This window comes from Acanthochromis polyacanthus, chromosome 5 (assembly GCF_021347895.1).
Source record: "Acanthochromis polyacanthus isolate Apoly-LR-REF ecotype Palm Island chromosome 5, KAUST_Apoly_ChrSc, whole genome shotgun sequence".
In the NCBI taxonomy this organism is placed as follows: Eukaryota; Metazoa; Chordata; class Actinopteri; family Pomacentridae; genus Acanthochromis; species Acanthochromis polyacanthus.
In genome coordinates this window covers 9971359-9997046 of record NC_067117.1, presented here as the reverse complement: position 1 = coordinate 9997046, position 25688 = coordinate 9971359, and the positions used below count along the sequence as shown (strand labels likewise).

Genomic DNA, 25688 nt, shown 5'->3' with positions numbered 1-25688 from the left:
AATGCGGTATTTTCTGTTTCTTCCAACTCTTCCATGTTCTGATCTGTCTCGGGCTGACTTTTAGCATTCTTCATCGCCTCTGTATCAAACTTTCTGCTGCTAACTTCTTTCCTTTCCTGCTTTTATTAACCAAAGCTTTCCTTTTTCCTCCTTTTTCTTGCTGTCTTCAGTGCTCGTTATGGGAGCCCCAAACGACAGCTGCAGTTCTACAGGTACCTGTCTGTCTGTCTGCATCTCTGCCGCAGAACTCTTTTATTTTCTTTTGTGTGTGTTTGCTGGTGTGAGTGTAAGTTTTTTTATGTGTACGCAGTATATGATTATGCTGCATTTTGTGTTTCTTTTTTGTTATATTCCACTATAATAACCTTGCAGTAGAGACTTGCTGTTCTGTCATTTAAAACCATGGATCCATCCTCTGCCGCACAGATAACACATCATTATCATCTACTATTTAGCTGTCAATGCATTATCCAGCTTAAACCCGATAGGGGTGGTGATGGATTTTGTTGCAAGGTTGCTTGCAAAAGCTTTGAATCAACAAGAACTGTCTGAGTTTGTCTGGGTTTTTTTCTTTTCTTTTTGTTTTTTTAACAGCGACACTTGAGACTCCCACTGTTGTGCTTGCCAAACTTCAAAATGTGATTCTTTTTTTTTTTTTTTGCTTTTATTTTTACTTTGTCATGATTGTACTTTTCTGAACTCATGTTGATGTTCTAAAAACCAGAGAGCATTTTGGTCAGTGCTGGAGATGAGAGGATGCTCCTGTAGAGTAGGGTTTCTGGTACTCATGCCTCCACTAGTGAGCTTTTAGATGGTCAGTCTTTCAGCTGCCTTAGAGTAGGATCATATTTTATGGTCTTATATCAGGCCTTATTCTGCTGATCCAGTTATAAAAACCCCTGACTATGTGGATGTGCTTGTAATGAGCTCACTATCGGATTTTTATCTTGGCGCCTTGCACATTTCTGTCCTTTTAAAGTGCAAACCGTCCCACTAGCTGCTCCCCTGGCCTACATGAGGGGGATCGATTAAGTCCCCTATCTCTGCCTGTCTATCACTTTGACGGCCAAACGGGCTGATGCTGGGAAGTTCTTGCTTTTTAGTTATCTCAACATTGTAACACACAAGCTGTAGTACTGAAATCCTGATGGCTAATACAGCTGCCTTTATCAGAGCACAAATGTGCTAGCAAGTTCTGTCCCACTATGATAGAATCCAAATAGTTCTTTGTCATTATTTGACCGTTAATACTGTATGTATGCATTTTGATGAAGTATTCTTTTTTGTTGTTAGTCCGCAAAACTCATTAGTTTACCGGGGAGCTGAGCTGGAGCAGGAATTTGTAGAAAAATCTTCATACAGTAGAAATCCCAGCACGAGGAAGGATGTCTGCTAGTCATGATTTACTATGGCTTATTATTAAATGAAGACTTATCTATGTACTTTGTGTATGATGGAATTTCTTCTGCATCGCTTTACTTTTTTTGTCATGTGTATTTCTTTATTCTCCAGCCTGAGTTGTACATCCATACTGTTTTGTATCAAGTGACTCAAACAGTAGAGAGACTTTTTGTGCCAGCTTTAATGATTTTGTGCTAAAAAACAGCCCCTGGCTGTTGATAGTTTTCTGAAGACTGAGTGCTCTGCTGAGAGCAAAGGTGGTTGACTTCTGACCTACGTGTGTCTCTTGTGTATATATAATAGAAAACACATCAGGTAAAAGACGTTTTGTAGCAAGTGCATTATGAAATGATTTAAGGATGCGCTACAGGTGTGGAAGGTATGCATGCAGTTCAGCAGTTTAACCTATTGCACACAGATTTCTATGTAAAAAATGTTTTAGGAGTGATGGGTTGGCAGGCTGACACTTAAGTTGTTCCTCTTCGTTTTATCATCACTGACATCAAGAGTGACGCTGAAAGCCACGACTCCACCTGCATGACTTTTCAGTTTACTAAATGGAGTTGAACGTTTCAAATTTAGATTACATTGGAATTTAAACTGTACACTGTCTTTAATACTGCAACAATAAGACCAGCTCAAAATGGAATGCTCTTGATCAATGAACAAATACCAGCACATGATGTGCAAGAGGGTTGGGCAGACTCGGATATAAACAAGAATGTGCGGTGATTCACCCTCTGTGGTCTCTCAGGTCGTGAACAGCTGGAAAAGCACTCAGTTGATATATTTGTTTGTTGCCCTGAGCTGCAAGTTTGAAGAAACCAAACACGCCTACGTAGTGTTTCATTTTTTATTTAAATTTTTTTCTGAGAAATGGAATAGATTTTTATCAGTTTGAATTTCATTTTGCTTGTATTCGATTGCATTACAGCTCACGTAGATACACAGTCCATTATGCTGAAATATATCATGCTCAGTCCCTTGCTCAGATCGTACAGTAGTGAATTTATACATTTTAAACATTACAATAAAGAACCTCCACTGGCTTCAGTGGTGTCGCTGTTCTTCTACCTGTCAACAACTATGCCGAAATAGCTCACCTGATAGATTCAGAGAGGCTGGTTCAGAGAGATAGTGTATGAATACACAGCACCAAAAATATGCATCCAGAGCAGATGTGCTTTTGTAATTTCCATCCCAGTCTATTGACGTATCGATATGGATTATTTAATGCTGCCAAATACGTCTAATGTCAGTGACTCTTACTGCACTGTTATTATTTACATGTATATTTTTATACATAAATTACATGGATTTTAACTTTATCAATGCTTTAGTCATTATGAATTCATCCTTGATGAAGTAAATAACATGTTTCTTTCTGTGTAACTAATGAAACCGATACAGAGCAGCTATACTGGTTTAGTTCCATATGTGAGCTGCCATTGTTACATGGCGTCCTCTGAATTTGACCTTGACCTCAACACGTAGTTGCTGAGATGTAGAGAGATGCTGTGCGCGTTCTTAACCGGTGTGGTTTTCAGAAAGCCTCGGTTAGACAGTATGTGAACATGCTTGGCGGTTTGTCTTTTTCTGTGTGTACACATAGTCTGTGTTTGCTTGACATTGTGTATGTGTGCGCGTGTGTTTGTGTTTCATGTGCACACAACACTCAGAGGCTCATTACTGTCCAGCTCTTAGTATTCTTTCCTGTGGAACAACAATCAGAGGCTTTTAGCGCAAAAGCTTTGGTGAATAATTCAGGCCTGATATTATTTGCTGCGGTTAGCAGAAACAAGACGGGCCACTAAACGACATAAATGGATTTCTTCCATGAGATCTCACAGGGAGGGGAGGAGGAGGAGGAGGAGGAGAGGTGTTGGTCGTGGTGATAGAGTATGGTCCAAGTGGTGAGGGGAGGGATGCACTCTCGTATTCACTAATTGGTTTAGACGTTTCCTAGTAAGACACTCCCAGTTTGGGTGGACCTGCTTCATCGCTGTCTGCAGTGTGTGTTTATAAGAGCAGACTGTCACCCCACAACCTCGCTCATGAGCCGACCTCCAAGAAATCGGGTGAGTTTGAGGAAAGAATTGCACTCATGACCACGTCAGGAGTGTGTTTGTTGCCATGTCTGCTTTGTGTGTGTGTGAGAGGTTGCAGTGGTGAAGTTAGTGCGTGGGTGTGTGGATGCATGCTGCCTAGCCTGAAGTCTCCTGCTGTATTTATATCTTCTGTCCGTGTGCAAGGAAACTAGTTTAGGTAGAACTTTGACTAGATCTGTAAAGGAAAACGTTCTGTCACATTATGGTGGAATCAACGGTTCGACAAATTCACGATCACAAACGGATGCTCTATTTTTTGCAGCTATCTTACGAATGCATAAGTTGAGATGTCATGTTTGTTTATAATCACTTAAAATCTCAGTTTTTAAATGGAGTTTTGGTGATATGCTTTGTACAGATGGAAAGAAGGTAGTGTTCAAGTGTTGCATTTGTCGATAGTGTCCATAGCTAGTCTAGATCTTTAGATCAGTACAGTTTAGAGTTTAAGCGATACTTCAAACCAGAAGTAAAATGTAATTTCCTTGATAGTTACAAATACAGAGCTCTTCATTTACAATGATCCAAACTTGATGAGTACAGACTGTAGGATTAATTGTGCGGTTTTATTCTCATCCTTATTTAAAAGGTCTTTTTTTTTTTTAAAAAAGCTAACTAAATTACTTTTAGATTGATCTATTAAATCGTGTCATGTCCTATGTTGACTTTTATTACATTTAGCTGTAATCACAAAATCTAAGAATCATTAACATGACAATAACGTGTGCTTTTATGACAAATTACAAAGAAAGAGATTAACTTCAGCAGGCACTTACAGCAGGCTTTTTTCAAGCAGCTGCCACCACTTATTTGAAGTCATGTTTAATAGAATAGCTGACTTGGTTTTACAGGATTGTGAGTTATGTATCAGTAATGTATTGATATATAATTGCAATCTTAATGTACATTACCTTTACCCAGAAAGTGGCTTTGTGGTCAGTGCTCACTGTGCTTTTGGCATTAAGTTGCATTCTTGTAGTGATAATGGAGCTGACACAGTGCTGCCCTCTGTTGATCCATTTCAGCACAATACTCTTTGTACATCTGCATCGTGGAGGAACAACTTGTGACTGTGCCAACTGTGTATTTAAGGAAAAGAGGATGGAGGGCTTAGTGATTTCAACAATTACTTTTAGAGAATGACAACAGTTGTTTTAAACTTTCTAAAATCCTGAACCTGAAAAAGAAGCGCAAACTTGCTTTAAGGATGAAGTGGATATTTTGCAGTTGGTTTAATTTGAATTTTTGGGGGATTTTCTTTTGGTGATTCTTGTACCCATCAATTTTTTCCAGTCCAGATAGCTTTGTTTGTGCGTATTTGTGGGATGTGTTCAAATTGTATTGTGGACAACTATTGGCTCCCCTTTACTGCTCTACCCAGAATCAGCAGTTGGAGCACGAATGAGTCCCCTCCTGTTGCTTGATGCATGTTTGAATGCCTCCTGTTTGCAGATAGCATGTGCCCTCTTTTGTCCTGCTCCTTAATCACCAGCAAGTCACCTGAATGCTCCCTATCAGTGTAACCCTGCCATTGTGTACCTGTCAGGGGAGGGTGGTGCTGGGCTATGTTGTGCGACTCTGATTACAGGATGCATGGCCGTGTGCTGCCCCAAGCAGGAGGGCTGTTTTTTTATCGGAGCAGGTGCTATTTAAGGAGGTGGCTGTGCCCTGCCGGCTCCTCGCTCCGTCCGTGTCACTACTTTATTCCTCACTGCACGGGTCGCCTCAGCATCACGAGGAGGAGGAGGAGAAGGAAAGGGGGGCATGTTTGCGGGAGGGTATGCTGGCGGCCCCCGGGGGTTCCCGGCAGGTGCAAGTCCAGTTACTGTCCTCCTGAAAACCTGCAGATCCCCAAACCGGCAGCGCCAGGCAGCGGTGTTCGGAAGAGCAGCAGTAGTGGCAGCGGCAAGATGCTGTCTATGTCATACAGCGAGAGCATCCGGAGCGGGATCAACCGCTACCACTCGGACCAGGGGCTGAATCAGCCGCCGGCCAGGCCCCCCGACCAGGCTGAGCTCCAGAGACTCCGAGAACAGAGAATCGCCGCTCAGATTAAGAACATGGAAGACTTCCTGAAGATGAATGGCCTGGCCATGGAGGAGTGTGTGTCCTATCAGACAGGCATGAAGTACAGGTAAGAGAGAGGCAGAGCTTCACAGGGACTGAGATACACCCCAGAGCGGGTCAGTGATGGGTGCTGAGAAGTGCCAGGAGGTGAGAGCAGCTTTGTGGTCGGAGGGGTCGGAGACTTGAGGGTCCTCTGAACAGGTGTGTGCCATCGTAAAAGTGTTCTGGTTGGCCTCAATTTTTTTTTAATCTTGTTGATTTTAGTTAGATGAATGTTGTCACCAGAAACAGAGATGTATTTGATGTAGTTCATCTACCTCGTTGTTGTTAATATCTCCACATTATCTTGCTCTGTCCTCTGATCTGACTGCACTCATGCAAAGATACTGGGGCTCAGGTTTTATTTTAATCATCTAGGTCGTTGGCATATTTGTCCAACTACATGGGAAGGACAGACTGCTCCGTAAGGAGTTACCTGGCCCCTTAAAATCTCTCCCAGACTTTCTTTTCCTTTTCCCCTTGATCACATAGACAGTCTCCTTTATTCAGGTATATTCACTGTACTGAGAATTCTGCCTCACAGAAACAAACATAAGTACCTACTTTGAGTGTGTTCAAAGTAGCTTAGAGATGCCAGCTCTATAAATATAGTATAAATATTAGCTCAGATATTATCAGTTCTAGCTGTTATATGATTGTAAACAGATTTTGTTTGGTCCTAAAGTTTAAATTAAATTTAAATTAATGAATCCCCTCTTGGCCAGTGAAAAACATACATGTTTAAATTTTTATATTTCTGATAAGTGGAAGAAGACATTTTTTATGCTGTGATTTGAAAAATTTCTACAACTCCTAAGCAAGCAACAATAAAAATAGATCATCACAAAGCTTTGGAGATATATGGTTGTCATACTAGTATTCAGTATTGCCACATTATCATCAATTTAATACCATGGCATTGTGTAAAAGTATTGTGATATTTATCTGTGTAAGTACATCAAGCTTTAGTTAAAAAGTAGATGTAAACTTTAATATTTTTGGGTTTGTTTTATATTTGTAGAGATAATTGGTATATACCATATACAGGCACATGCATTCATGATAACACTGAGGGAGAACAAGAGTTATGTGAAACATTTGCTCATTCTGTCTGTGCCAGGACACCAAACAAGCTATTTTATGGACTGTTGGGCTAACAGGGCAGCAGACTTCGCGGCTGTTCTGTTGGCTAATGTGTCCTGTAAAGCCGTTGTTGTCATTGTCAGGGACATGTATAACTTTCATCACATGCAGGCATGGCTGCTGTTGTTTTTGACTCAGACCAGTGAGTAGAACGCCGGTGTGGTTGGCTGCTGTTACCATGTCTGGGGTGACCAAGTTTTACTGTCGCCTGCAGGCAGTGTTGTATGTCACCACGACTGGCAAGTTACCTTGGCTGTAGTTACCTCCTTGCTGTGTAAAACTCAGTCACTGGCCCGTGACAGACCTGGGTGCAGCTTTGTGAAGGTGCATGTAGAAAAAGGGTCTAGTATTGCACAGAACATATATAGATCTTTACTAATTAACCTCAGAGAGGGCCCTGCTGTAATGATCGATTTTGATCATAGGTGGTAACCGTACCGGTTAAATTGCTTATCTTTCAACTGAATCTTTTTTTTTTGTCTGTTCAGTCTAGTGGATCCACTAACAAATCCAAGTGTGAGTTATATTATGTCCTTGTGGGTTTGTATTTAACTGGTGGCATTGGCTGTCACAGGAGTATTGCCTCACTCAGCACAGGAAATCCTGCCAGGATCCCCTGTTTCTTGTACTGTGATCGCCTGCAATCCTGTAATTAGGACCGTAATTGGGTCGGCAAGTACATGCAACCTCTGACTCACTCTCATCATTATTTCAGGTGTGTGGTCAGAAAGAAGTGCCAGCGTTGGTACTAAGTCACATTTAACCATTCCTAGTAGTAGTTTAGTAGTCGTTCATTACTTTTCCGAGCAAATACTTCATTGTGTTTTCCTTTGTTCCCCACCCTCTGGCTTGCTCACTGTTCTGCACACAAACAAATAATATCCACACAGCCATTCTTCATGCGGTAAAATGCTATTAAGGGAGCAATTGTTTTTCACCGCCAGAAAAGAATGGGATTAAATTTCTCTTCTCTGCACTACGATAATTAACAGAACATCAGCGAAACATTAAGAAACAGTCTTTCTACTAATGCGCAGATGTCAGTACCAGTGGTCCTAAACCATTCTTCAACTGAAATGAAATGTCTCTGATCTTGATTATGGCTACTTTATTAATGCGGAAATATAGTCCAATATAAATTAAGAAAAAAGGTTACTATTTCCATTATGTTGCCCTTGAAACTAAATACTACTGGCCAGCATGCCCGTTTGGACACCGGAAAACTTTCCCTCCAACTGAAAGAGCTAGACGGTGGGTGAAGCAGCCAGCTTGAGTTCGGTGAGGCGAGACAGGAAGCCTTGTGTCTCCTAAACCATATAGAGGATGAGTGAGTGAGTATAGATTTCTGGAGTGACTTAACACTAATGGACATGCTAACGACCCCCACTTGGGCATCTATACGTGGAAAGCTGTTTTAGCATAACTGTCTCTAGAAGTACAGTACATTTTCATTGAGAAAAACGTTTCATATGCAGCGACATCATTTATTTTCACCTATATGTTATTAAATATATGTAAGTTGTGTAGCTTCCTTGATCACATCAATTAGAGAGGTGCTTTGTGCCATTTTCAATAATGCTGCAATTGTAAGCAACGTTTGGCCACGAGGGGGCAGAGAAGCATTAAATCCGACACATGGACAGTCACAAGCATGCAAAGTTTTTATAGCTAATATCAGAAAGCTGTTCCGTTTTTATGTGTTCAGAACACATTGATTTGGAGTGTGAGTAGTGTTTATAGTGTGTTTGTTGAATGTGACTCTTAATTTTTCTTCCTTAGCTCCTTTATTGTCTCTGCTTTTGTCTGAGAAAATGTATATCGATGCTCTGCTACATTCACACACGTCTCAGCTTTTCTGCCTTCTGTTAAGTGTGGGTTGCGTAGAGGTCAGTGCGCCAAAAAGCTCATTCATGATTTCGTCTCGTTTCTGTAGTACTATGAGCGTCCCTTCTACAATGCAGCCATGGATTCTTTGCTGGTTAAAACTAGGGCTGTGCGATATTGCTGGAAAATTGTTTCATTTCAGTTGATATTTAGAAATATTGGTAATTTTTTATGAAAAAGCCTATTTTGAATTCAGCCACCTTACTTTGATGTAAGCACTTAAACCTGGTGATCAGCTTACATAGATAATAATTTTGATGTTAACACCACAGTGAAGAAATTGCATATAAATGCAAATGTGTAAGGGTAAAGGAATGAATTCTCTTTGATACACATTAATAAAGAAGGTGCATAGGCTTATGGAGGATGATCAGGGCAAAGCCATCACATGGTGCTGAGGTTATGATCTGAGGTGGTTGGCCTGGATTGGGTGTCATCGGATGGGATCCAGCACAGGCGTTTACATGCTGAATTGGAGTTGGTGGGGGGCACTGGGCGTTTTTAGATCGTAAAGCCTGTCTCATAAGGCCAGCAACTGTTATCCACTAGCCACATCTTGAACCAGGGGAGTTCTGCAAAGCATGGACGGGTATGAGGAGAAGCCCAAGTGGTCACAGACTTGTGCACCTCCGCAGATTGCATGGCAGCCATAAGGAGAACGACAGAAGGTGAAGAGACACTATTATCAAAGTAACATATGCTGTCATGAGCGAGGAAGGGAACATGCCTTGGGTCTGTTTATAGTCTGAACTTTAGATTTTGTGATGTTCTTTGCATCTAATGCACTTAAGTGAAAATGTTGAACAATTTTCTCAGTAATGCAAGGCAAGGCAAATTTTTTTATATAGCACATTTCAACAACGAGGCGATTCAAAGTGCTTTACAAAGACATTAAGACAGTAGATGACAATTATTAAAAGAAAAACAAAAGAAAATATTTATGAAATCATTAAAAAAAGGTCAGAAACAGAAGTCAGAGTCAGAAAACAAGGGCTGTTTAAAATAACGGTCATAAAATAAGGGTTAAAATAAAATACTTTAATCAAAAGCAGCCGAGATCAGGTACGTCTTCAGAATGGATTTAAATGTGCTGAGAGTTTCAGCTGATCTACAGTACTATTAATGAAGTGTCTATCAGCAGTACATCTCGCTGTCACTTCATTTCCCAGGCCTAGTCCACACAGTATTGATTAATGAAGGTTTGTGTCATTCCAGTCAGCACATGTAGGCTTTGTGTTGGCAGGGATGCCACTGGCTAGTGCATGATTCAGGCTGATTATGCATTTGCAAGGCTCTGATGAAGACCTAGAGTTAATGTGCATTGGTCTGTTTGGTTTCCAATATGCTCAAATTTCAGATCAGATTTCCTATTTTTATATTGGTATGATTGACTTGAAGATGGAGCACTCAGTTGTTGTTTTTTAATGGTTGTCTACACAGTCTCATAACAAGCAATCCTTGGTGGATCTTGCATATGATTAATTGATTATCAGGGAAATTGAACATTACTTTTCTGTTGTCTGACCAACCATTTCAGCTCTAATGTAAATTTTGGAAATCATGAATAGAGATTCTAAAACCTTCATTCACAGAAATGGGAAAAAAAAATCTAAAAGAGCAAACACTTACACAAAGCATATAACCTCCAATTAATAGGTGATGGTATAAACATCTGTTCAGCATCTCAAGGATGCATTTTCAACTTCTGCAGTGTGTGTGTGTGTGTGTGTGTGTGTGTGTGTGTGTGTGTGTGTGTGTGTGTGTGTGTGTGTGTGTGTGTGTGTGTGTGTGTGTGTGTGTGTGTGTGTGTGTGTGTGTGTGTGTGTGTGTGTGTGTGTGTGTGTGTGTGTGTGTGTGTGTGTGTGTGTGTGTGTGTGTGTGTTACATTTACTGGCTTAGAATTGCAGTTGCCATGATTAGTAGATTACGTTAGATTCTCTGATTGTTGACCGATAATTAATCTTTGCTCTTTATAATCCTGTTAGTCCTACAGACAAAAAATACCAAACTTCAGCTGATTAAAGGTTTTCAGGTATGAAGATTTGATGTTTTTGTGGATGATGGCAGCACCCGGCTTTCTGCTGCCTCACAGTGGGCCTCTGCAGTTTGACTGCTCACAACACTCAGGTTGATTGGTGCATTAGACATTATTTGATGGAATTCTATGCATTTTCCTCTTATTTCTGACAGCTTGATCTGATATCTATTACGCCAGAGTAAAATTCTTCTATGCAGAGAAAAGGTCGTAAGATCAAGTGACATTTTGAGGATTTCATTACAGGCTGTGGGAAAAAATAACCATTCTTCACTTTTTTCAGACATTTTAGAGATAAACTGATGAATCAAGAAATAAATGGGAGGATTAATGGTGTCACAGTTGTTCTCGTCAGCTTTAATCATGTGACCAGTGTCTTTGAGAATTTACAGCCGATCTCCACTAGGTGGGGCAGATGTTCCACCATAGCGGCTAAGCTGAAGCAGTAGCACGTTTTCCAAATGCCTCCCACTGCACTTATTGCCGTAATGTAGTCACTGAACACAGCGAAAGCATCTCTCTTTGCACTCCTACACTGCTGAGCATTCTGTCCAAATAACGTGTATCACTTTCTTTTGAGCATGGCCCGGTGTTGAAACTTCAACAAGAGATGACTAAAGCCATTTAAAATAGCAGCCTGTCATGGGGAGGCAGTGTGGAGGAACGCTCTTTCTTTTAAATTCTTTGCTTTTGCTTCAAAGCATTATTCAAACATGTTTGTTTATTTTTTTATATCTGAACACTTGAATATCTCTCTTTTTTTGCTCTCTCACATACTGTCAGCCTTTCTCTTTCACTTATTTTACTGTGATATACACACGAAAACTGCCTTAGTAGGGGGAAAAAAAAGACAAATCTGCACTGAGCCTCTCGAAACTCTTATTTTTTTCTTAATCTCAGTAGCACTGCAGCATGTGTGTCAGCCTGGGCAACTGTGACGTTTTTCTTCAGGCGATCCCCTACTCAAGTGCTAAATTTAGCAACAGACTCGTATCCACAGCTGCAGCTGGATACAGCTGAACGGGCTGCATATTAACCTGTTCATCCACTATTTTACCTCAAGCCCACTGACTCACAGCCTTCGTACATTGGTGAGAGCTGCAGAAGTGGCCATTGCTTTGTCCTTTTTTTTTTTTTTTTTTTTTTTTACAAGAGTAGGAGATGATGTGTAGGTATTTGGAGCGATATAGATTTGGTTTCCAGTGGTGACCTCTCCAGTTCCTGTTTGAGCTATCTCTGGCTAGCCTAGTCTGACAGCTTGTCAAAATGTTCTAGTCAGAAATGTAGCGTGGGCACAAGAGGTGGGAATGCCACGGATTACACAATTCTGTTTTGTTTTTAGTTGTTGTTGTTCTATTTTCACTTAACATCCATATATGACAGCTCAAATAAATGATAATTTATGGGTTAGTACATGATGTTTGCCTGTGTATGTGAATTTCCACCGTGGATTATACCGCATTATGACATGATGGTGTGGTATGGATTTACAGTTTTGCTTCTTTCTGATGTACAAGCGTTTGTGTTTGGCCTGATGTCTGATTTATGTAAAAAGCAGTCTTGAATTTCATAAGGGCATAGCCTTGTCACACATGCAGTCAGTTCCTTTTGTCTGTCATATTGCGGCTGAAATCTTATTAAATAGGTCTGTCAATTGTAGCTTCTTTCACTGACACAGTCTCTATAGCAACTAATTCATAATATTCACCATTTGTTGGATAGTAATTAAAATGGTGATTGCCGGCAGGATTTTTTTTATTAACTTATTGCTTTTCAGTTTAGCAGCTCTTGGTGGTGTTATTATTCCCTGAATTTAAATGGTAAGACCACCTTAATATCTGGTGGCCATTATCATGCTGCTGAATTTTAGCTGCAAGCATTGTGAATATTATTTTTTATGGTAACTGATCTTGCATGACACTTGTTATCATTGTTCTTTCTCGCTAACTTCCATTCCTTTGTGCCAGAACTGTGTCTTTGTCTTTACGTCCTAAAGTGCGTGTCTGTGCGGATCCCACTGAGTGTCACTGCAGGCAGGCGGGGATTACTTTGCAGTAACTATATACCCAACAGTGACAGGGAGTTGGAAGCCCTCTCCACTGTCCTCAGCCTTTTAGACCCTTTAGAACTGTGCTGTTGTCGTTTTGGATCCCATAAGAGTTGTTACTTAACAACTTTCAGCAGGTTTTCCCCAAACTGTCAGGTTTCATATCTTTAAAAAATGTGAAGGTTTGTTTGTTAAAAACTTCTCCTAAGGACATGACTCTTGCTTTTCTTGTGTCCGGAATTGTTTGTTGCGCTTGATAATGTGCTGCATCACTGTTAAATTTGTCAAAAATCCTGCTCTCATTTATGTTTGTATGTCTCTTACAGTGTTGTGTAAAGCATGTAATGAATTATGTTAGGTTCTTGTGCAAATGAGAATACATTCACTTAGTGTTATACTTGTATTTCTATGCGACTGTGTGGATAGGAAATATATTTGACTTGTGAATCAGAAACTCTCTCCTGGTGAAGAAAGAGAGTTCACCAAAGCTTTTAGTTCTTTTCTAAGGTTTTGTGGTCAATGCATATTTAATGTAGAGAGAAATTTTATGTTTTTACACTGAACCGACTTTTCAGAAGTGCACCAAGAGCAGGTCTTCGTTTCTATGGAGGTGTTGTACTATAAAAGCACAGCCCAGAAATTATTTGACTTTGCAAGTTTTTGTCAGCTTACAATCTCCTGAATTAAACCTTAGAAGCATGTTTTGAGACACTTCTGACCATTTCCACTTTTCTGGTAGTATCAGCTAAGGGTTTCTTTGGTCTGCAGATGCTTTTGTGCTTCATGTTTTTGTTTGATTTTATCACATCACCCTTCGTGCTTTCTGCTGGTGATATGTGAGGTTTGTTATGCCTGACATTTCCTGTTAAATTACTCCTTTATTTTTAAACCTGGAGCACTGGACGTTCACATATGAAAGAACATCTGTTATATTCAAGCCCTTGCCAAATGAGTTCACACAAGGCTGATGAAGCCTGCCAGGGCCAGGTAAATCTCTCTGTGTTTGGCAGTATACTGGAGTTTTAAATCCGGTGTCTGTGACAACATTCCCACTCTGGCGCACCTAAAACGGCATGTTTTCATTAACCAATGATAATTGGTTTGACCTGTAGAGTAGGGTTAGAATTAATGGATACCACAACGAGGAGTTTGACGCAAAAACCGAGAAAGCATGCAAGAAAAGTAGCTGATGCTCCAGAGAAACGAAACTTGGCATTCAGAGGAAGGATTTGTTTACAAAAGAAAGCGATCGACAGCAAAGCATAAGTCACAAACTTGCATCAACAGTGTTTCTTACTGGCAGAAGGGGGAAACAGCATTTTTGCACTGCAGGTTTAACACATCGTATCATAGTGCTTGTGTACGCTGAGGCCTCAGGCAGAAAAATGTCTTGTCCTCTCAGAGTATCAAGGTCAGGGATTTACCAACAGCAGTCTGACCACATTATAGAGTTACCTTTTTCCTGTATATTATACACAGAATCAGCAGCTAAGAAGATGTGAAGCATCTGTTTTGTTAGTGTGGTTTAACCCATGTTGTTCAGTGCCTGTGTGACTGGACCATCAGATGCTTAAGTTCAAATTATATGATACTGATATTCTAACATATGCTGTGAAGTGATAGATTCTGTATGCAATCTTTGTTGCCTTCATAGATGCACAGGGTGGGCCATATGTTTCCATTTATAGTATATTTTTTTACAAGCATAGCTTCAACTGTGCTAATGCAAGTTCATCTACAGTGGAAAACACGTATTAATATGTGTTTTTGAAACAGTGGTACTCATATAGAGCACATTATATGAGAAAAAAAGGTTGTCCAACATAAAATGTTTATTTTTCCTCTGTATGGAAACCTGTGGCCCACCCTGTAGATTTACATTAAACAATCTGTTACATATAGGATGCTACATGTTGGTCAGCTTTCTGATCATTTCCATATTATTTAAGCTTATCAGATTATTTTTGCATTATTTGAAGTCAGTAGTCTGGACAGAATGCCAAGTGCAAGTGGTTATATCCTTTCACTGAAATGTGTGCAGTTGAAGATATTTTTGCCTAGCAACACTTCTCTGTGTGAGCTTTACCTAAGGTATGACAAATGCACACAGGCAGGCGGGAGGACCTTCCGTTGAGCAAGATAGATTATTCTGCTCCTTCCACTCTCTCTTTCTTCAGATTATTGTGTGTGCTCTGTGGGACTGTGTAATCAACCCAGTTTGGTTTAAGCACACCGTGTTCGTCTAGTTGTGAGGGTGAAATCCCTACAGGACTGTGAGATCACTGCTGTACTCGAATGGTCAACATACCTACTTATTACACACTCTATTTACTCTGAAATATCCTGCACTAGAAGCACATTTTTGCTAGGTAGTAGATATCTATATGCTGTTGTAACTCAATGTATACATTTGATAAACACTGTAATTGCGCTGTTATCGCCACCATTTTCCATATTTAAAATAGCAGAATTTTACAGTTACAGCACATCTTTAGCTCAAACCAAAAGTCATCATTATGACTTTCTATTGCATAAGAACAGGAGTTTCCTGTCCTCTATTTTTTGACAGTCTCAGCTCTCCTGCTCTGTTAGATGTGTCAGCAGGGACAGCTGAAATGACAACTCCTCCTGAGCCCTGCTGTCTGCGGGGAATCTGTCATGTTCACTGGAGAATTAAGAATTGCAGCACTCACTGCTCACAGATGTGACCTGTATCTCTCCTTAGCTCTTTTATGTCCTCAGGAATTCCCAGAATCACTAAAGAGCTATGCCTAATGTTTTGTTGTATAACTATGATAGCTATTTAGAACTTACAGTATGTCCTTATAACAGTTTGTAGAGTTGTTTTGGTTAAAGCACACAAGCAAATGTATAGATGGGTGATACATTAATGTGTTTGTAAGATGGAGAGTGCTGTCTGCAGTCACTCAGACCATCTTTGTACTGATTTGCAGTGATCCTTCTCTCCAAGCAGACAGGTGGACCAAAATCGTGCCTGCAAAATGCACAACACAACAGAGCCACAGTATCCTCTCACTGTAGGGGTCAAGGGTTCTGGGTGTTTCCCTTCAATTTGTCTCCCATCTGTATTTTTGTTCCTCTAGAATTAATTACATTCTCATTACACTGATTAAATAGTCAGCCATCAGAAATGTTTAGACACAGCCTCGGGATGCATTAAGCTGCTAGAAAAGCATTACCACATCTGTCGGTCAACACTGTCAATCTGTCTGACCTCACATCTCTTTGCATTAACTCTTCTAAATCCTTTCACACACAGACACTCCTCTGTCTCCCCACCCCCCCATCTCAGGCTTGCTATCCTTTTCACACAGCTTCTCAAATCCTCATGAATGCTGTTTACTTAAACTCTCAGTGAGTGGACCGTAAACCACCATTGGACAGCTGGCCAAAAGTCACATATGATGTGGTCATTCTCTGTGGCTGGTAAACACTACACTAGCAAATGCTACCTGCCACAAAAGTCATTTTTCCTTTACTGCTGTCTTTATGAACATTCTTGAGCTGACACTAAGACATATATATATTCTTTGATGAAGCAATTGTTTTGTTTTTTTGATGAAATATTTATGAGTGTAGGTTTATCAGTTGTCCCAATCTGAAGGACTCTTGTGGCAAGATGTAACTCCACTGTTTAAATGTTGCTTTCAAATTAAAAGTCCCTTCAGATGGACAGCTTGGACCAATCAGGCCCAAGACCCGGCAGCAACTGTGGATGCCGGTTCAATCCCAGCTCGATGGAGGTACCCAAACTGCCCTTGAGAGCGAATTAGTGAAAGATTGCTTGAGACTCCCACTCCAGTGACAAATGTCAATTTTGGGAGTCCTTTTCCCCTTTCAGTAGCCAAAGGCATTCTTCGTATTTTGTTCGGCTTGCTGTGTAGAATTGATTCAGAGAGCCAGTGCCTATTTTTAGAGCTAATACTGCAGTTGTGGTGAAAGATCAGTACAGGATGGTACCCAGCAGTACTTCTGTGATCAGAGTAGTTTCTGACCTTCTGTATGCTAAAGTAGTTGTCTTCTCCTGTCCTCCACTGCATTTCTTAGCTGCAATGTGGCCTGTAGCTTGAAAGGGGTCAGTGGTCAGAGCTGAAACTCCTGTACAGTCAGGACAGACTCCTGAGGCTTCATTACGGCATGGTGTCATCGACAGCCTAAGCCTCTTTCTGACCAGGGCTGCAAGGATGAACAAATCCAATAATTTTAATTGTGTGTGTGTGTGTGGTAGATCTGCCGCTTTCTTTTCTGGTAATAAAGGAAGTAGGACTGTCAATAAGTGAGATGCATTTCCACAGTCTATTTTTATAGCTGTTTGCTTGTTTGCAGCTGAATTTGAATCCAAATGTTGTCCTCCGGTCTTTTATTTTCCTTTTTTGTTTGCACTCTCCTGAAAAAGAGTGCTGTTGTTGGTTTTTGTGAATTTTGCTCGGCTGTAGTCGTGATCAGAGAAACACACATGTTCTGCTGTGAATCTTCAGCTCTACTCTCCTCTTCCTCCCCCGCACATTGAATGAGGTACAGGGCCCTATCAGTCCTCTGCATTCACTCGCAGTGACAGAGAGTGTGAAGGATTTTAGGAGCTCAGTAGATTTTTTTGATAAGCACAAATCAGGCACTTAATCAAAGCAAAGAGACGAAGGCCCCAACACAGGGGGAGGATGTTGTGATAATATGTGAAATGAGAAGAGATTTCAGCACCGCTATCTAAGAGTCAGCTACTGAGTCCAGCACTTCACAATGGGAACTAATAGGATTTGGCTGTCAGGTATTGTTCAGTTGTTTCCCTCTGCAATAAATCAAAAACTGCTTTTGAACGTAGAAGAACACTTGTGCATTGGCTGTAGCACATTGTTAGTCACCCTTCTGTGTGCACCCCAAACACAGTGTCACTAATTAGCAATTTAACAGCGGCACTCTAAGGCATTATGTAAAGATCACAGTCTCTTATTTTTAGTTCAGCGTCCCTTACGACTGATTTATCTCGTGACAAACAATGAATAGAAGTTCATTCCAAATGTGTTTCGGCGTACTGTGATGAATGAACACAAAGCTGCTCATTGGTCAGGCTAATATTCACTCGATAATATCGTTGAGGGAAAAAAATCCTGATTAAAGTGTGTGTGAAAGCATTTGTTCTAACCGACTCTGACTTGACTATCAGACCAGAGAGGCAATGTGTCATCTGGAGTGCAGTTTGATGTGTCATGTAAGTGAAAACTTAAGCAAGGAATTAACACAGAGGTGCTTTTTAGGTTATGAGTAGCACACAGATCAAAGTCCTACCCTCCAGAAATGTCTTCACTGCACTAGAGGTGTGTTACGTGTTGATAATGTGGAACAAAGCTTCGGGTTTCGAACAAAAGAGATATAAAAGGTTTCACTTATCACGCTTTCACTTGACAGCAGTAGGTGTAGACCCTTAAAATGTCTGCCAGGCGTGCTCACAGTAACGCCTGCTAACATTGTGATTTCTCAGAGACAACCATACGTGTCATCATGCAGTGCTTATATGTCAGTCATCTTTAATGACCGTCTCCTCTGTTTATCTGGTCTTTTGGGCCTTTTTTTTGTTTTCCCAAAATAGTCAAGAGAAATGAAATGCATGCTGTCAGTCTGAAGAAAGTTGGCAGATGTGCCTGTTGTGAATTATTAAATCGTAGTAAGTGTGACAGGCATAATTTATTGGGTTGAGCATATATTTTGCTCATTCTGCTGGCATATTTCTGCAGCAGTTTATAGCTCTCTGTTGTGTATGTGTTAATTACAATGTTCATGTTGTGTAATTTTAATTTTAGACATCTTGCAGGGCTGCTAAAGTGAACATAGACTGCTGCAGTGTAGTTTGCATCTGGCAGTTGAAGTTAGTCAGCAAAACAGAGTGCCAGACAGAGTAATGCGTTAAAGATGGTTGCTCTATTGATTAATTTAGTTGATGGATAACTAGCCTGTCAGATGATGCGTGCTTGTATTGATTACTGGTCCTCGCATTGCACGCTAACCAATAAATGTGGAGATTTTCAGACATAGATAAATCAAGGGTCAACAAAGGACTTTCATGATGTGTTAATGACAAGAATTCAGTCGTCACATGGTTTCAGTAACCATGAAAATACATGAAAGGGAAGCAAAAGCCTCAGTAATATCAAGGATGAAGGGGGTATGTAAATAAATATTATTTTTTAAACCCTTTCCTTGAATGTTATTCGGAGTGTGTAAGTTGGATGTTGCTGGCATGTTTCCATACCTAGCTGGGTTTTGTTATGTGGCCTTAGCACAGATCACAAGACTGACACTGTATCTGTGCGGACTGAGCTCCTGTCCCTGGCCTCTCTCACTTCTCTGTGCTTTCCTCATGTCATGACTCCGGGGGCCCCGGAGCAGAGCAGCGTGAATTGTGGCATCACGTTTCCTCGGCGGTGGTGGTGAGTGCATGGACCATATCCTGAGCTAAAGGGACATCAGGTCAGACTTCTGGTTTCATGCTCAACTGCTCTGTCAAAATGAGCAGAAATGGTGGAGGGAATGGCCCTAAACCTGTTCCCCATCACCCTGACCAAAGCAAAGGAAATGCCCCTGCGAAGATGCAAAAAATCCATCTGTCTTGCTTGTATGCTGCCTTTGTTGCTGCTGTTTGGACACATATACAAACATATATTGGTGTCTTCACACTAGGATGTCCCCTTAACCATCTCATTCTCTGAGTTCGAGGAGCATTCAGAAGGTCCTTTTGAGCTTGGCTTGTCTGCTCTCTATACACAGTGTGAAACTGAAATCAGATTTCTGTTCAATTAAACCACCTTTCCCCTCAGGGTTCTATTTAAGTCCAGGAGACCAAAAGGTCATCGCTCCAAGAATAGAGCTGTCAGTTAGCAGCAGCCTGTTTGCTGGATTCCTTTGATGGAGGTTTGCTTCTTCGACTGCTTTACAGTACATGTCTGCTTCTGATGGCACCTCTTTTAATTATCTCCTTGGCACACTAGCTGGTCCATTCAGATAAGCTTCAGTGTTATATTACTGGGAGCGAGTGTCTCATCTACTGCCTCGTCAATCTGCAGCCACTGTTGCGTTGAATCGAGCCACTGTGGTGTTTACTTTCAACTATTATCATATTTTTACTGTTGTATCTTGCGTGCGCCAGCTCACTTCCTCTAAGAGTAACTGTTACTGTTGATCAGATCATTATCTATTTAACAACAGTCATAAATGATACAGTAGATCATATCGTGGTTCGGTGCTAGAGTTTTATTTCTCGACCTTAACGGTGTCAATCAAACAGAATTTGCTTGGTTGAAGACTATGCAAGGTTGAGGATAAGAAATTAAGCAGTATAGACACACACGCACAGTGTTGGTCATGTCTGAGACATGCCTGTGTTTGACATATATTGTCACAGATAAAGTTACATAATAAATATTTCATGGGCAGTTGAACGGACCCACGTGAGAGTCCCCTTTTCTGGGGCCAGAGGCTATAGCAAAGTCCTGACCACTGAGCTTTCAGCCGCCCCCTTTATTCATGTCAGAATAAACTAAATTAATCCACACTGCAGGGCAGCAGACGGACAAAGATGAGCATGAAAAATGTACTCCCCTTTCTTAGGAGAGTGGCTGTAAACACAACAGATTTTAATGCCTTGCTCACTCACGCTGCTGTGGCTCTCCCTCAGAGCTTCTCTTCATATCCCTCCCACCACATTCCCTCCCTCCCTCCCTCTCTCTCTCTCTCCTCCCATCTCTTGCCTGCGTGCACCGTGCTCCTTTATGCTGTGCACAAGGCATACAGATGTAAGTTTAATCCAGGCAACAGTCAGAGCTGAGAAGTGAATATGAGGTTGCCCTTTTGCTAACATGCAGTAGTAGTCTGTAGAATATGCAACAGCCAGCGTAACTGTCAAGACGGACCTACAAGGGGACATGAAAGCCTCCTGGAACTGTGTGTCGTGTTTTATTCTCTCCATCTCTTTGTGTGGATCTTTGCTTTACCACCCTTAAAGCTTGGCAGCAAGAGGTGTTATCTCTAGCACTGTGCTCAGTTTTAAAAGGAAATTGCAAGACTCTGAATCTGACAGCTTCTGATGAGCCTCTGATTAATAGCCAGAGCGAGAGAAGGACACCCAAATGAATCAAGGAACAACTCACAGAGGGAAATTCGTACGTCTGGTTTTTTAGAAGAATTTAATTTTTGTTTTATCCACGGCATTGTATTGGACTTGCTTTTTTGGTGTCTGAAGTAAGCGCTGATTGCGGATTTATTTCTCATGCCAGCTGAAGCAGAGAGGCTATAATGTTGTGCTTGGATTTGAACTTCCTTTGACAGGATTTTGTTTTCACCTGATCAGCGGTCCGTCACTGTTTGCACACATTCTCATCTGGCCTCCCACCCCTTTTTCCCTTCTTTTTTTTGTTTTCTAACAGAACATTGTGAGCTGATCAGTCACTTTAAAGACTGGGCAGTGATTTTGAATAGAGGCGCAGTGTGAGGCTTGATTTGGAGTAGCAGCATCCTTCACACTAAACTGCCTCAAGCTTTTGAGAGGATCCTCTTGATTTTCACCTCTGGGAGTTTACCTTACCCGTTTTATCCAGAGGAGAGTTTGATTACAGAATCTGCAATTGGGACGGTCGGCCAGAAGCCAGGATGCAGGTGTCATTAGTGTGCACGGACCATCGTGGGGGGGTTAGCCGCAACACGGAGGACCGGCTAAACCGACAGAATGCCAACAGCCCCAACACAGGCACCCGCAGCAAGTTCAGAGCAGTGGCCATGGTTGCTCGCAGTCTCGGACAACTCTCTGTTCAGAGTGTGCCTTCCTCCAGCGAGCAAAGTATGAAGACTGGCATGAAGTATAGGTAGGACCTGTCTGAACTGCTGATTTTATTAGCAGCTTCACGCCTGGCCCCAAAACTTCAAGACAGCCACCATTTAAATTGCCTCATTCAGTTCAAGCAGATTTTGAGTAATGACCATCACATTCTTTGGCTCAGTCTAAAATACATAAGAGAGAAATTATGTTTGTTTTTTTCTAATCAGCTGTGCTAGTTTATCTTACTTATTCCTTCCTGTCAAAAAACTGCCAATACACACCTGTTTAGATTGATGACAGTTCAGAGAAGTTCTCCATTATGACAGTAGATTGTTATTTAAACTTCCCCAAACCTTTGTTTCCCGTCCAGTAATGAGGAAAGATTTGACCTTTACTTTTATCTGGTTTTATTTCTAATTATGTTTTAGGGCTAAATGGTTGGTATGTCATTTCAATTTAGTTAGTGACTACTGATATCAAATCTGTTTTGTGCAGAAGTGACATAAACAAGCCCTGCAAACAAAGCTCTGCAAACTATATTTATTCATTGTTATAATGAGCACGAATTCGTACTTTCTAAGATTAGCCTTCATAGTGGAATAGTGGAATAATTCTGCCCAGTTTCTGTATTTGTATACCTTTAAAATATAATTTCTTATACTGTTTGTTTTTTTGTTTTTTTTTAGGGATTGTTCTCACAAACTGTCCCCTGAAATAATTGGATCAGTTGTATTTTTCAATCATTGAATCAAGAGTCACTTGTCACCCCTTTTTCTAATTCATGTTAAACACCATCTTTGGTGTGTAAATGGAGACAAACAGGCATAATGATAGCTTTTGCCTACAACACCGTATGTGTGTATAATGTCGCATTGATTTTTATTCCACCCCTTCAGTCAGCAGATTACTAATTACTGCTCAGTTGTGGTATTTACAGTTCAGTTGCTTTCATTCTGACTTGGTGGTTAAAAGCTCTCGTATTTTATTTAAGGGGAATTATTCAGCCTGTTTCAGTCTCTGTGCAGGAACCTCCAGGGACGTAGAGACTCACGACTGTTTTATCTTTATCTGTTTTATATTTTAACACACCCCATATTTAAAATTTAGGCAGAGGTTTACTTGCATAAATGCTTTTATGTCAGAATGCTAATGTCTCCTTCTATCTGTACGGGGAATTATTCAAATTGATTCAGCTTTTACACACGGATGTGTAAGAATTATGATGAAGTGGAATATCTTTAAATGCATATCGAAGCACTAAGGGCAGAAGAGCAAATGGCAATACAAGCAGTGGTGCAGAACAGAAAATCTGTGTGCAGTATTAGTGAGAAAATGAGTTCACCTTGTTTGTCAACACAGTTAGGTACAGTACATTTTGATCTGCTGCAAGCTAGTCATCAATGCAGTGTTTCAGCTTTGTATTAGAGACTTGCTTCACATTTGTCAGTCGTCTTTTTTGCAATGATAACCTGTTCTCTGTGCATTTTCCCACTGAGACGCAACTGCTAATCAAAGACAGAGTTTGATATAAAACACTCAGTTAAAGGGCAGAAAATAGAAAAGACACATAAGTGATTCTTGTAAGTTTTCATCCATTATCTAGCCAGGAAGCTAATCTTGTCTCCTATATAATGTATTGGTTCATTTTGTAAAAGTCTGTCTGTGTTTCTAGCCTTCTTATCAGTGAAACTGTAATGCCAATGGGCATGGTCTCTTGTATGTTTAATTACTATGATGTGAAAATTTATATAATCAGCCACATTTTATGACTAAGTTTGATATTTTGCATGATATGCAGATATTTCCTGTTGCAGAAATCTCACAATATAGATGTGAATACAAAGGCTTGATTCAAATAGCTGTCCTTTTATTCACAAGATGAGAAGAACATTTTGCTGTAGTATTCACTTAACATGATTGTGATAGACATTCAAAGTCACAACCCCAAATTTGAAGATAAGTAACAAGAACCAAAGGCTGACGCGGTGCTGCCGTGTGATGCTTCTAAAGACATTTTGGTTGGAAAAAAATTTGGCCTGTGATTGTGTGACTGTGAAATTAACAGCGAGGGTTGACTTGAGGAAACGCATTACCCATCCTCAGCCCTGTTATCTGAAGTCGCATCACAATCCCTTGCATCTGATTTGCTAGCGGCAGCCTCGCCGTGTTGGCACTCTGTCATTATTGAGGCTAATGATATTGAATGACTAAAATCATTTTCAGCTCGGGGGGCCAGCGGCTGTTTGTGTTCTCTGCTTCCGCAGTGTAGTCCAAAGTACATAACGGGCTCTGTGTTTGTGAACCAGGCTTGTATCTGATGTAAACTGAAGGTAATGCAGGCCTAAATGCAGCATGAGGCTCTGAGATTTATGCACTGAGGGTACGACATAGTGTTTGCGGTTTTGTTTTGAAGAGAAGGAATGAAAGGGATGGGAGTGAGAGCGAGTGAAAGCGAAGAAGGGAGATTGTTAAGGTTAATGCTGGTGCAGGCACGATGCCCAAGAGGAAGTACAGTAGGCTGGAGTGATCTGTGCTCATGTCACTGCCTATCTTTCAACCGTGCCTCTTGGAGTTGAATCTTGCAAGCCCTTTAACGTGGCCGTGCAGTTCTCTTTTCATCCTTGAGCATTTTTTTTATTTGCTCTGTTAAAGAGTGTTTGAATTTTTCATTTTGACTTTTTGACAGCTGAAAAGGTTAGCGGTTTCATAACTGTGCCCCAAAAGAATACAGTTAAATCTGTCTTATCCAGCAACAAAACTTTCCCCCGATTATCCACGCCGCAGAGTAGCAGCGTGAAATTCAGATCAGCCTCATTTGCATGCGGTCCTCTTGTGTTTCCTTGAATGACAGCCTTGAATCACGTCTACATCTTTGGGCCAGGATGCAGGTTCGTTTGGAAGTGACCCCTCCTCACAAGGCCAAGGAAACCATCAAAGAGAGCGTCTTCACAAGGTCTGGGGGGATTGCGGCGGCTTTATTGGGCTGCCTTTCGTTCTGTAATGTGACTCTGCGCCTGCCTGATATGACTGGTTAAAATCATCAAGCCTGACTGTGAGAGCCTCCACGTCTTCTAAGGAATGATTAAATGCCTTCAGTCAGGACTGAATTAATGGTGCACACAAAATGGCTTGTGATTATGTAAAGTAGTCTTTCTGAGGGAAGGGAAGAATATCTGCAAGATTGGGCGGGCAGTACAGGTGAGGAGTCAATCCCATAAGACCCCTACTATTCACAGTTCGGTATCAGCTCTTCTGTCAGTCAGCCGAGCACAGCTGATAGTTTTATTTCTTGAGGTGCAGCAAATAACCTGCTGCAAAGTCATGCTGAGGTGTTTCTGCGTATGTATCACTTTTCAGCTGGACTGCCATTTTTGTGCTTTGTGCAGACAAACTGTAAGAATTCACCTTAAACTGCTGCGGTTCACAGTTGTGCTTTAGGAGGATATTTTTTTCTCAAAGCACAGTATTGTTCTTTGCCACCGTCCGCATCAGCTGCAACACACTTCTGCTGCTCGGTGTCTTTTACTGCGGAGGCCATGTAAATCAGAGCTGACTCACCTCCTCCTCTGGTGTAAATCTACAAGTAACTCGCCTTAGTCCAGACTGTCGATAGGATTCCTGACATCTCTGGAGGTCCACTTTTGGTTGTAAAGTTCACAGTGAATCACAGCCACAGTAAATAGCTATGGGCAATGTTGTGTAAGCGGATGGCATTTAAATCCTACCATTGTGTTGTGTGAAGTGGTAGTGTATCATTTTCAAGGAAAAATCCTTTCCCCCAGAGTTGTCTTTGTTTAGTGTACCTTGAAGTTACTTGATGTAACAGATGGCAGAAATAACAAGAGGAGAAATGCGAGGAGAGTCAGAGATTTTCAGATAAAGCTTTTACGCATTTCCACGACACAGCTTTAATTTTGTTTTCTTCCTGTGACTGCAGAATTGAAACTGAATTGATCGTGCTTAACTATGGGAACGTTTTAATCTCTGTCAGGGAATTTTTAGGAATAATGAAACCGAGTGTTTTGCTTTTCCAGTATTTTGTTACACAAACGCAAAACCATGCATCGCTCTGGCTCGGGTGACAAAAGCTGTGGGTGTGAGATTTGGGGCGTCGTGAGTGTGGGTGCACGCTGGGACGTTTTC

The 25688-nt window shown here is 41.0% G+C and overlaps 1 protein-coding gene across 6 annotated transcripts in view; it reads left to right on the top strand.

Moving 5' to 3' along the window:
- Window positions 1–25688, top strand: part of kcnab2a (potassium voltage-gated channel subfamily A regulatory beta subunit 2a) — a 92266-nt gene that overhangs the window by 37123 nt on the left and 29455 nt on the right. For 4 of the 6 annotated variants that reach the window (XM_051947781.1, XM_051947780.1, XM_051947782.1 and 1 more), the window contains one exon: window positions 171–212. In XM_051947781.1, the coding sequence (XP_051803741.1) occupies window positions 171–212 (42 nt within the window). Of the gene's footprint in view, window positions 1–170; window positions 213–5401; window positions 5641–20494; window positions 21592–25688 lie in introns of those variants that run through there. The other 2 variants (XM_051947778.1, XM_051947779.1) reach the window with 2 other exon arrangements.